Source organism: Pholcus phalangioides, unplaced genomic scaffold, assembly GCF_987345545.1.
Source record: "Pholcus phalangioides strain wild (caught in Gottingen) unplaced genomic scaffold, Ppha-v1.0 ptg000042l_1, whole genome shotgun sequence".
NCBI lineage: Eukaryota > Metazoa > Arthropoda > Arachnida > Araneae > Pholcidae > Pholcus > Pholcus phalangioides.
The window spans coordinates 23,018,497-23,031,669 of record NW_028301628.1 but is presented as its reverse complement, the minus strand read 5'-3'; the positions used below and the strand labels follow the sequence as shown (position 1 = coordinate 23,031,669).

The window sequence follows — 13,173 nt, the reverse complement described above, 5'->3', positions numbered from 1 at the left end:
CATTGGAAGAGGGAGTATTCCAAAATAAGAAGCTGTATGATGCAGGGATGGGCAAATTTATTGCCCGACATAGAAACAAGGCAGGTAAAAAAAAATTGAATGGTCGTGTACATTTTTTACCACATGCCCGACGCGGGCACGTACAAAAATAATTGAACAATTTATGCATCGACGATACTGCAAGTGTCACTGCACATGCGTGAAATTGCAAAGAAAAGTTTTTTTGGCAGTCATAATGCAAATCTGTAATCAAAACATTTTGATGTATTTTCACGGTCTTAATATTTAGCAGCCTGGTGCGATCATAGGCTCTCATATGCTGCAACTGGGCCGTTCTGAAAATCTCACTTCTATGTATATATATATCCTACTGATATTAATGGAAGCAGAGAGAAAAAAAAATCTTAGAATAAAAACGCATTATTGGCATATAAAAAGGTAAAAATATATTTTTTTCCAAACAAAAATTATATGGCCCTATTATACAGCATATAAAGTGTTTGTAAAAAAAAAAAAATTCTGCCATTGATTCTGAACAAATTGTAACAAAAATATTTATTCAAAAAATCGTCAACAAATAAGGCTAAGGAAATGCTAAAAAATTCCTAATGCATTCCGACACGCTTCGTGTGTGTCACTTCGACAGTGTGTCGAAATGCATTAGGAATTTTTTAGTATTTATTGGTATTTGTCTTATTCTTTGACGACTTTTGTGAGTATTATTAGGCAAAGGCATCTACATTTATGCCGCATTTCTCTTCTACACAAAAATATCGAAAAAAACAAAGAAAGAGCAATCAAACACAAAAATATTGTACATCTATCAAATAATAACTAAACTATCGGTTATGATTCTTTTAATGGAGTCAGCTTGTGGATTTTAAATCAGAATGCAACATGAAAACGAACAAAATGTGTTATGATATCATATTTCCTATCCTTATGGGCTGGGAATCTGCCAAAATTCAATTCTGATCTGGTGATATCGTATATTATTTGTTTTATATGTTACATACCAGTGTAAATTCCATGCGCCCAAATACCGGTTCATATATTTTTTATGTTTCATGTCATCTCATGAAAAATAACCATATCAGTTGATATTTGGCGCATAAACTTCATACCGATATGCAGAATTTAAAAAAAAAATCCAATTTTAAATCCAACAAAATCTTGTTCATTTTAGTTCAGCGCATCGATTTCAAACCAACAACCATTTTATTTTGAGAATCTTAACGAGATACGTTTGATATTATTCATTAGGTGACCTTTGAAGATCGGACACACCCCGTTTCCCCATCTGAGAAAGATATTCATTAGGTGACCGCAAGATTCCAGCTTAAAGCAGTTTCTATTATACCAAATTAAGTAAAAATGTATGAAATATAATAAGTCAGAAGAGGTCAAGAGGTTTTGTTCAAATTTTTCTTTCACCGGTTCGCGAAAAGTTTCAGTCAAATACAGCAATCTACAATCACCGGAGGGTTGAAGAACACTGAACTAAACCGTACCCAGTGCCAATATACAGTATAATCTACAGGGTGATCAACGAATAAGCCCTTATTTCAAAATTAAATATCTCTACAACAAACATCAATAGAATTATGCGGTAAACGGTACGTTTATTAGCAAAACTGTAAGAATGTTGTACAGAAATTTCAAAAATTTTGTTTTTTTTTAATTTTTTAAAATTTAAGAAAAAAAACAACAAAACTGGAGATTTTGGGGTTCCGAAAATCCTCATTTGTGTGAAGAGAAACCACTGCATTCGCCTAAAGTTACTGCATGGGCTGCGGTATGCGTCATGTGTGCTAACAAATTGTTCCAAAACTGTAATGTAACGTTCAGTAGTATTCGTTTCTCGCACGAAGAAGGGGCCGATAATGCCTCTGGTGCATGCCGTAGCCCATGCAGTAACTTTAGGTGAATGCAGTGATTAAACTAAAATTGCAAGACTAAATTTTCAAAATTTCTGTACAACATTCTTACAGTTTTGCTAATAAACGTACCGTTTACCGCATAATTCTATTGATCTTTGTTGTAGAGATATTTAATTTTGTAATAAGTGCTTATTCGCTGATCACCCTGTATCTTACACCTTACAATTCGACACTAACAGCTTCTGAATTTTTTTTTCACGATGTTCCGGTTTTAGTGAGTTCTTGTTTGACTCCGGTTTTTATCCCGATTATTCCCAGTTTCTCAGTCGCATGTGATCTGTCTAAGCCAGCGGTTCTCAACATTTTTTGACCCACATAGCCCTTTCCAGTATACAATTTCTATGGCGGAGCCCGTAGGCTTTTTTTTTATTTATTCATCGAAGTTACCGACTTATTTTTATTATTCAAAAATATTGATAATTATTTTTTTTCAAATTTACTGTTTTTTTTATTTTCCTCGAGCGGCCGTGGAGCCCCTCGGAGCACCGGTTGAGAACCGCTGGTCCAAGCTATTCCAGGCCCGTGCCTGCCTACGTGCGGCCCAGTACGGAAATTGGCTACAATTGTAAGAGCGGTGATTTTAACTAGGCCCAACAATGCGGAAAATAAAAATTATCGGTATGACTAGTAATAGATTTTTAACCACATTCCTTTCGAATTTTTGCATTGCTTTAAAAATTTCAATTAAAAAAATTATATCACTTTTGATATATTTTTATGCAAATACGTGTTAATTTGTTTTTAAAACTTTTCAATGTAAGTAAATTCAGTGATAATATAATAATCGGTGTTATGCTGCCATATGCAATCAACTTTGTTGACCATGAGTGAAGTGTAATGATTGAAAGTTTTATACAAATACAAATACAAATACAACGCCACAACAGGCAAATTGCCCAACGAGGTGGCTGACTTAAGAACATCATGGATCCCCTACCTACTACTGCTACACCCCCCCCCCCCGCGGAACCCCCCAACGAATCGGTACATGCGGGAATGTGCGTGTACGTGGAGTGCAACCTGACGTAAAGTTTGTTTCTGTGTAATGCTTGTTATGTGTAGTGCTGTCATCTGCCCCCAGTTTTACTAACTATGAGTGAAGTGTTATGGTTGAATGATTTACCGTTGTAGGACTGTTGCTCTCTGTGGCGAGACTTTTTAACGGGGAGATCGGCTCGCATTTGCGCCTTGAAGTTGGGAACCACAGAAAACCAACTTCAGCCGACCACCACTGTGGGGTTCGAACCCGGATCCTCGCATCACGAGTCCGGCACTATAATTGTATGTAGGCCTGTTGCTCTCAGTGGCGAGACTTTTTGACGGGGAGATCGGCTCGCATTAGCGCCTCGAAGTTGGGAGACACAGAAAACCATTTTCAGCCGACCACCACTATGGCGACGGTGGGGTTTGAATCCACGTCCTCGCAATGCGAATCCGTCACTATGATTACTCGACAACCGCAGCGGCTAATACTGATAAATAACCTTTTTTAAGAAAAAGGCTTCATACCTGTTGATTTTCTTGACGATCTTTCCCTCTTTATCGAAGACAGCAACAGGAGATCCTAAATGATCACTAGCCACAAAGAACTTTTCGGAATCCGTGTTCTCGACGTACATCAGGTGGTTGTTGGTGTCATAAAACAAAGAATAAGTCACCCTGGAATTCGCGTAATGAACGTGGGTCACCTTGTTCTTAGAACTCCTATCCGTGTAGAAGAACTGCGTGACGTTGTTGAAATTCTTCATGGCTATTAGACGGTCCTCTGCGTCGTAATAGTAATTAACATCGTAATTGCCAGGGTTCACGGCACTCACAAGCTGTGACTTGGCATTGAAGGTGAACATTTCGCGACCCCTCGTCACAACGAAACCTCTACCGTCGGTTTCGTAAACATCTCTATCGTTCAAAGAAACGGGTCGGTCTCCGGAATCATATTTGATGGTTATTCTTTCCTGGCCATTCCATATTGAGTTGAGATTACCGTTCGCGTCGTAAAGAAATCGACTCGAACTTTTCGGGCTCGATACTTCGCTGAGAAATCCATCGGGGGTGTACGTATAATTCGTCACCTCAGTGATGGATTTAGGTCCGAGTTTGGTATGAGTCTGGTATACCTTCCCGATATCGTTGTAGAAAACACTCAGCGAGAAGACTTCCGTATTCCATAGTGTCACAGCCAGCAATGATACGAATCCAAAGGAATCATGTCCAATGGTTTTAGAAAACTGACGTTGCTCGTCTTGTATGAAGATATTATTAACTTTCGGCCTGTGAACGATGAACTGCTGTATTTGCTCCAGCGCCATAGATGTAGCACTGTATCTATACCGTGCATCTGTGACCACTTTATTACCAACCTCAAGTTCGATAGTGGTCGATGTACCTTCGTACTTGTATTTATATTTCACGTGGCTAAACCTAGATTTCGAAGTGAACTTGAAGCGCTCTTCGCGGACAAGTGTGCCCTGGTACCGATATTCGTCACGTAGCTCCAGACCCGGGAAGTTCTTCACCCACGATTTGACCAATGTCTTCTGATCAACATAAGTGAATTCCGTCTTCTCACTACCGCAGAACACCGTGATTAATCTCCGGCTCTCGTCGTAGGAGTAGATCACACGCCCTTGGTTTTCCGGATAGAGCTTCGCCAAGATCTGCCCACTGTCGTCAAAATGCAAAACGTAAGGAAACTTCACGCCTGGACTAAGATATAGGAACTTGTAGAAACCAAGAGAAGTTTGCATGGCTAGTTCATGCTTGTGACCATTAGGAGTTATTATAGCATGGAGACCTCCGGCAGTGTCGTACTGTAGGACGTACCGGCTCCCACTCGGCAGTATCATTTCACTAGGCTAAAGATAAAAATATAAATATTTATTTTTATACACACAAAAAACAAAACAATTTTCAAAAATATACACATCTTATTACAGTAGACGCCACTTATTAATATAACGGATAATGTTATCATTGGAGTATTGTTATCACTTTCGCCAAGTGAAAAACATCAATGTATGATAAAATGAAAAAAAATATATCGTTATAGTTATCGGGGTTATTCATGGTATCTTTTTTAATCATTATCAACCTGCAAGACAATGTCGAAAGTCAAATGGTGTATCCCCGCCCTTGTTTATGTACATTTCCGAACACTGTTCACAATGTCTTATTCTAGCTGTAGTTCGTATTCTCTATAATTCATTGTACGTATAGAGCTACTTTGGCAATGGCTTGCCATTATTTTAAATCACACAGTAGAGACAAATGTGATGTAAAATAATACGTCCTTTCTTCACTTCTTGGTCAATTTCTTTCAGTTTTACAGTTATTTGGCGTAAAGGCTTTCTTAGAGGATCTGTGGGAACTTATCGTCCATCAAAAAAAAAAATCGCAATTCGTAAAACACACACACTAGATAATGAGAAACTTATTAATGTCTGAATAATAAAACCTGTAAACTATTTGACCCGCGGTACATTTAAACATCACTTAAGTATCCCGAGGTACAACTATACATCACTTAAGTGGGCCTTTTTAAATCGCCACTGTGTTCAAGATATATCCATCTAGCATTTGTACACCCAGGAAAAGAAAGTATACACATATTTTTCCCCACCCACAGAATTCGGGGAAAAAAATTCCATTGGAAATCAGCTTGAGAATTATTTTTCCCCATAGCGAAATGCGCACTTTTTTTTCCCCCTACTCCAAAGTGGCCGTATTTCGGAAATCGTTGTTAGGATGTTACTTGTAATGTTAAGTATATGGGACGCGTTCGGTTCCAACAAAATTCGGCCGTTGTTCGAAGATGACCGTCGGAGGAGGTTTTTCTGTAGTTCAACCGTGATCTAGGGGCTATCAGTTAGTTCTGCCTATAGTGTCAGTTTTTTAAGGTTCATGCTGCGCCATAATTAGAAAATAAGGCTTACTCGTTATCAAGTCATCCCGCTTATGAAATAATTTCTATTCAGCCCCTGGGGTAAAGTTATACTGAGAGCAAATTAAACTAAGGATATCCCGGACACGTATTCACAGTGATTTCCCACCCAGCATCAGTCCAATAATCTAAAGCATATAAATTGCCCGGCATGACATGGCCTTTTGTTTCATCTAAGCATTCTCATTTGGAAGCTGCAGATGTTAACAATATCGGTTTCTACACCCACAGACGGTAGATGGCATACTAATTGTCCAATTCTAAAAGAAATCACGTCAACTGTGCATGCGCGCACACATTTTTATAACATTTGTGATTTTTTTTATCATTTTCACATCAACTATTTCTCTAAATAAAGGAAGCGCAATCTCCGACCCAAGGGCCAAATGTGGTTCACCAAGTGGTGCAATCTGGTCCGCGGGAGGTGTTCCGTAGAAAAGCATCAACACACACAACACGATACTGTTATCACTAAAATATGACCATAAAAATACTCGAAATCTGTATCCGTACTTAACATCACCAGCTATCCCCAGAAAAACGACAAAAGAGTTGACACTTGTAGGAAAAAGACAGCGAAACTTTTATACACTTTTGCAAAAAAAAATAAAAAAATGTTGAAAATACGTTGCCAATTATAGACAAAATATTTTCAGGGGTAACTAAAGATGCCAAATCTCATGAAAATTTAAAAAAAACAACAGAAATTGCATTAAATAAGAAGCTACTATAAAAGAAGTTGTAAATAATTAAAATGTAATCCTTGACTTTGGTAAAGAAAAAAATGCAAGTTAGCTTCGACGAAAATACGGGAGTAAACGGGACATTTTATAGAAGAGTAAGAATGACAAACATAAGTGAACATCCCGTAATACGGGACACATGGTAACCGTATGTATACCAGTTTCTGGCTTAAACTTGAACTACCAAACAGATTTACCCACGTTGATATTTCTTACGGAACCTATAACGCAAAGGGTATCTGTTGGAAAAGTAGCAACATCCTCCCCAGCCCATCTAGCTGGAGAGCGATATCAATTCCGCATATTTGGCCCGCGGACTGAAAAGGTTGTGAACCCGCGCTCTAAATGATGTCTCAAGTAGCAGCGGCCATGCAAGTCTAAAGAAAGGAAGAGACTGGAGCCTGTGCCAAAAAATAGACTCCAGACGTCCAAAAAAAAAGAAAAGAAAAGAAAGAAAGCAATGAAGTTTCGCTCACCATGTCGATGACTTTTTTGTCGTATTTGTACATGACTCCATCTCCTTGAGAGCTCTTGACGGCGACGAGTCTCCCTTGTATGTCGAAGTCGTAGTTTCTTCTCATTCTTCCTCTCTCCCATTTGGTCAGTCGACCGAATTGATCGAACTGGATTTTGACAGGGGTGATATTCTGCGGTGACTCCCACAATACAGTCCTGGCGTTGATGTCGTAGGTCGCGGTGACAAGTGGCACCTGATGACGGTCGTAGATCACTTCCGAGTTCCGTTCACGGTCGAAAACCACGCTGAAGATCAAGTCACCGTTTCGCTGTGAGGAAATTGAAAAAAAAGAAAATCCTATTTATCACTTGCAGTCAATATTTTGAAAGCCAGAGTATAAATACAGAACCCCACCATACAGAAAATTGGCAAAGCAGATTGTGCATCATTGACATGCAGCTGCTTGGATCAGCTTACATGTTACGATAAATACGGAAAATATGTCTATTATGTATAATCGAAAACCATTCTGATAAATTGTACAAATTACTTTAAATTTATCACTTTTACTGGTGATTATGCATAATCCTCAACCGTCGTTGGTAAACATGATATATAGTACTAAAATCACATTTGCTGTTATTATGCATAATAGTCATTTTGTATTGGTAAATAGGATCAATCGGTTCCATATTGCCCGTGATGATATACAGGGTGTATACAGGGATATACTGCGGAGGACGTAAATTAGCGCTATTGCGGTAGTAAGCCCATGTAGCAGTTAGTTGTCTGTTTCAATGAGTATCGTGATGGTTGACTACACGAAGGAAGATTACGCTGATATGCATCTGATTTACGGTCGAGCAGATGGCAATTGGTGCTTAGCACAGCGGATGTACCAAAAGCAGATTAGGCGTTGTCCGTACCATATTACTTTTGCCACGATCGAGTGCTTCCAGGAATCGTTTTGACATCGTTGTGGACTGCGCAATGACGTCGGCGGCCACAACTTCCAACAACTCTTGTAATAATTAATGAAATAAATCTTTTGGTAGTTATTATTGTACTTTTTTGTCGTTCCAGCGGCATAATTTTAGATTTATTTCTTTCATTAAATTTTCAATTCACTTCTTTCATTAAATTTTCAATTCACTTCTTTCATTAAATTTTCAATTCACTTCTTTCATTAAATTTTCAATTCACTTCTTTCATTAAATTTTCAATTCACTTCTTTCATTAAATTTTCAATTCACTTCTTTCATTAAATTTTCAATTCACTTCTTTCATTAAATTTTCAATTCACTTCTTTCATTAATTTTTAAATAACTTCTCTCGTTAGTTCTAGAAACATTTTGTGAACGTCAGTAACAGGAAAATTCAGAAATGAGCAATTGATCGTACACCCTGCATATTATAGTACTCTGATCTGCACATTTCCAGTGATTTACTTTCGCGCCGCGCCCTCTATAGACTTTTTAAAATCAAGATTAGCAAAATTTGATTTTTTTTTGTACCAACCCTTTCAAAAAAATAAAACTTTTCGCAAACCGTATTCAAATATACCAATTTCATCAACTTTTACGAATTTTCAAACTATTTACGAATTTATGGGACATCCTGTACCTTTTTTGGATTTATTTAAGCTTCTTTATCATCAACAATTTAATGTATATTATATCATACAGTAATCGAGAATTTTAACGTAAAAATGACTTTATATTCCTAATTCGGTTTAAAATGAACTTCAAGTTCGAGTAATTTAAAAAAGAGAGAAAAAAATATTTTTTCCGTAATCATAATTTGTCATATGAAATTTCACAGATGCCAATTTCACATACTTGCCCATTAAAAAAAAATGTTCAATAAATAATCGCATTTTGCAATTTTAAAAGAAGAATAAAGAAAGGCTTTTTTCCTCGAGAAAAGAGGCATTACTTGAATGATTACTCGTTATAAATTGTCGTTAATCAATAAACTAGTTGTAAAAAAAACATATATTGCCTTAAAAAGAAAGCATTAAAGTAAGTGCTGAAGTATAAAAAAAATTATTCACATACATAAGAAAATGCACTTTATAATTCACGTTTTTTTTTTTCTAATGTGTACTTAAAACACATTAAAAAAGGTAAGATACACTCACCTCAACAACATCGAATACGTACGCACTTTTTTTTTTGTTGTTCCAATATCCACGTATCGAAAGTCGATTGATATTTTCCAGCAGATAATGCAGTATTTTGTTGTGTTTTTTTTTTTACTTTTCTCTCTTTTTCCCACATACATATACTCTACAAACTTCCCTCTCGGTTATCTGATAACCTACATAAGTTCATCTTTTGTTACTGCCATCGCTATTCCGCGAGAAAAAGAGAGACGATTGAAAAGCAACTAATCGATCATGTACTGTCAACGTGAATATCAGCAAGTGAAGTAATCAATATATGGCTTTCAATTTTTCTCCTCATTTTTTTTTATAATATGAAATTGGTTTAATTCTTATGCTCGTGATACTCAAGCGAAAATGAACAAATACATATGAACCTGATAGTGCGTATTTCGTTTTCTTCTACTGACAGTGCACCCCTCTTTTGCGGACACCGATGAGACTAAAATATTTGTCCTTATAATAGGAGGGTGGCCATTAATCAGAGGTTTGAAATGCATGCTTTTATTATACTAGAAAAACTAGTACAGTAAACCTCGATAAATCGTCACCCACAAGTTTCCAGAAATTATGACGGTTTCAGCGGAGTGACAACTTAAATGGAGTATCGTCAGTTTCAACGTTTATAATCTTAAAATATTATTATAAACTTAAAATATTATTATAAATTTAAAATAATACACCATTTATCAAAATATGAATTAAAACTACAATATTAATAAAATTTATAGATAATAAAAGACATAAAACGAATTTTTGAACTTTTTAAACGTTTAGTATTCAACTAACTGCATTATAGTTAAATAGACTGGTAAATTTACGATTTATACCAGTATTTTTTTTTTATTTACACTAATCAGAGCAAATGTTACAAATAGTTAGCATTTCTCTGCAACACAGTTTAATGGACATTAGTTATTTATATGCATGACACATTTAATTTCAGTGATTTGAATTTTTCATAAGTAGTGGTACAAATATGCAAATTTTGACTTGAGGGGTCCCTAGGCAGGGCAAAACATATATTAGCCTTCTCAACTGGAAAAAAATATATATCTGGTTTACCAACAAAGATATTTTGTTTAAATTGAAGCCCTATATTAATGGAGGCTCATGCAAGAATTACGTCTAGCTGGAACAGTCCCCAAACGTTTCAAGTACTTCTATCTTTTTAGTCGAAAAATGAACTTTTTCGGCGCCACTATCTTTTTTTGAGCTGTTTCGTTTCGGTATATAAGACTTTTATGGTCGACTTCGAACATATAATAGTGTTGTATCAAAAGCTTTTTCTTCAAAGGAAATCATAGAAATCATCCATTCCTCTTTCTCAAACTTTTCCATAGTGACGAGTTAACCGAAATTAGTGACTAGTAACCGAGGGTTTAATAACATTGTTATCTAATGAAGCCAGACGAGGCCGAGCTAGAATGACGACTTAACCAGAGTGATGACTTATTAGGGTGACGACTTACCGAAGTTTTACTGTATTTGACTGTAAAACAGGGATGTTATCGTATATAATGGGTGATAGTTAAGAATTTAATTTCTTCCGTGACATTCACAGGAAATATATTAATATATTTGTTAAATCTTCAATGATTACTTAATTCAAAATTAATTTCCATTATCATCATGATAAATCAGACAAAGGTAATTTTCCGCGCTTATTAATCAAGCCGTCGTTATCAGCCGAACAGTTTCACTAAAAAAAATATTATAAAAATCCTTATTTTAATCATTATAAAAGCTTCGTTAATAGAAAAAAATAATAATAAATAAGCATAAAAATAGCAAGTTGAAAAAAACGGACATTTTATAAAAAAAAAAGGGAACTCCAAATTAAAAATGGATCTTTTCATTCATTAGTTAGCATGAAATATGATTCCCGACTATCATATCTAAATGTCAAACCTACACAAGCTCAAAAAAAATTCTTTAAAAACTAAAATTAAAAGACAAAAAAAATTATTCTTAAGCCTGGAATTGTCTTGTCATCCTCTTTTTTTTTTACTAATCCTACGTAATAAAAATATTTCTAGAACATTTCTTATATTAATATTACATTTTTTTCTTCTTCTCTTTCTTTCTCAGAAGAAAAGTGAACATGAAAAATCACGTCTTTAGAATTGAACTAGAAATAGAGAAGGAAAAAGAGAACACTTTTGATAAATTATCTGAAATGATTGTAGCTGGAAGAAAAAAAGGAGAAGGTTAGCCTACTTTTTTACAGAATCCCGTATTTTATTTTCATCTAAATTTTTAAAAAATATATATTTTTTACCTTTTCTTTCTTAAGGATATATATGCTTCTTAAATTTTATTCTGTTAAAGCAAATTAAATTCTTAAGGCAAAAGAAGCGGGATATGGAAGAAGAAAGGTGAAGTGTAAGGAAATTCTGGATGCAAAAAGGCTTTTTTCCAAAGACATTTTTCTCTCTATACTATTCATATTATTTCTTTCCCGCCTTAAGTAATGTCATGTTTCCCCACAGGGTATTTCATTAATAATTTTTTCCTCCTCCCTTTTTGCTTCTGTAGGAATAATATATGACTGTTCGGCTTTATTCGTATAAAAGCTGAACTTGAATAAATAAATATTGATTTATTTCTCGCGGATGGGAACAACAGAAACAGGAGAGAAATGAGAACAGGAATTAGAATACATAAAATATGTGGTATAAATATTATACGAACCATAAAAGATTGTGGAACAAAAAAAATTTGTGTATATGGATTCTTTGGATTCCGTAAGAAAATAATTTAGAATTTTCTTTGATATTTTCTTTTGATCGCAAACGAAATATTCAGTTCTAATGGAATAATTTATATTTACTTATACGTATATGTACATAGAGTAAGGACTTCTATCGGAGTTGTGCCAAAATAGTTAGTATATGGATACTTAAAATATATTCAAGATAATGTGACTGAATTTAATTAAATGTTGTTATAATAAGTAACGAAAGTATTAGTTATAAAATAAAGTAATTTGTTTCTTGAATTGTTGTAAAACATACACGAAAGATTGTTACGAGATTTGCTTCGAAACATATTTTTTCAATTCTAATATGAAAAATATATTTGATGTATTTTTCCAATACAATATGAGTTTTCAATAATTTGCAGTCCCGATATTCCTTTGCATATCGATAATGATCAACCCAATTGCCTTTGCATTCATCTGACATGGCCCGCATTCTCAAACTTGATTTTGTAGAAATGAACTAATCGACACATTTGCAGATGACATTAGATACTCGTGGGGCTGCTCCAAATCACACGTGGTACATTTCGAGGTCATTTAAGGATCCAGCGGCATATTTACAGATCAATCGAATGACCCACAACACAGTTTGGGATTAATTAAGGAACCACGCCATGTCTACAGATCACTTGAGAAACAGTTAGGGAGCACTTTACCCTTTTAAGCAGTAATTACAAATCGCTGGAACCCCCCCCCTCCCCCCTTCAAAATGCCACATATTTTTTAAAAATAAAGTAAGATTTCTTCCAATTTTTCAGAAGGTGCGAACTAAGGGATGCAGGGAAAAGTCTTTTATTGAGAGATCTACTTTGCAAAACATGTGGAGATGTCAATTCTAAAATAATAGGCTTTTATGGAGACGATATATCTCGCCATTGCCACTTAAAAACTTAAGCGACTCGTGGTGCAGTTTCATATCACTCAAGTTACCCGCGGCATAGTTCCCGATGACTCAAGCAGCTAATGACACACATACAGAATATTAGAATTATTTAAGTGAATCGCAATATATTTAAAGATCACCTAAGTGATCTGCGGCACTGTTTCAGAGCATTTAAGCGGTCCTTGGTTAAGTCTCATATCACTTGTAACCCGCGACAAGTTTTCAAACCGATGAAGCGGTCCACTCTCTCTTAACTGTTGAGCACTCTTGATGAAAGTAACA

At 35.5% G+C, this 13,173-nt stretch overlaps 1 protein-coding gene across 2 annotated transcripts in view; it reads right to left on the bottom strand.

Moving 5' to 3' along the window:
• LOC149064670 (teneurin-m-like) overlaps nucleotides 1–13,173 on the bottom strand; it is a 264,163-nt gene that overhangs the window by 11,094 nt on the left and 239,896 nt on the right. For both annotated transcript variants that reach the window (XM_089254773.1, XM_089254774.1), the window contains 2 exons: nucleotides 7,100–7,408; nucleotides 3,450–4,795 (listed from right to left, as the gene is read on the bottom strand). In XM_089254773.1, the coding sequence (XP_089110899.1) occupies nucleotides 3,450–4,795; nucleotides 7,100–7,408 (1,655 nt within the window). The remainder of the gene's footprint in view (nucleotides 1–3,449; nucleotides 4,796–7,099; nucleotides 7,409–13,173) is intronic.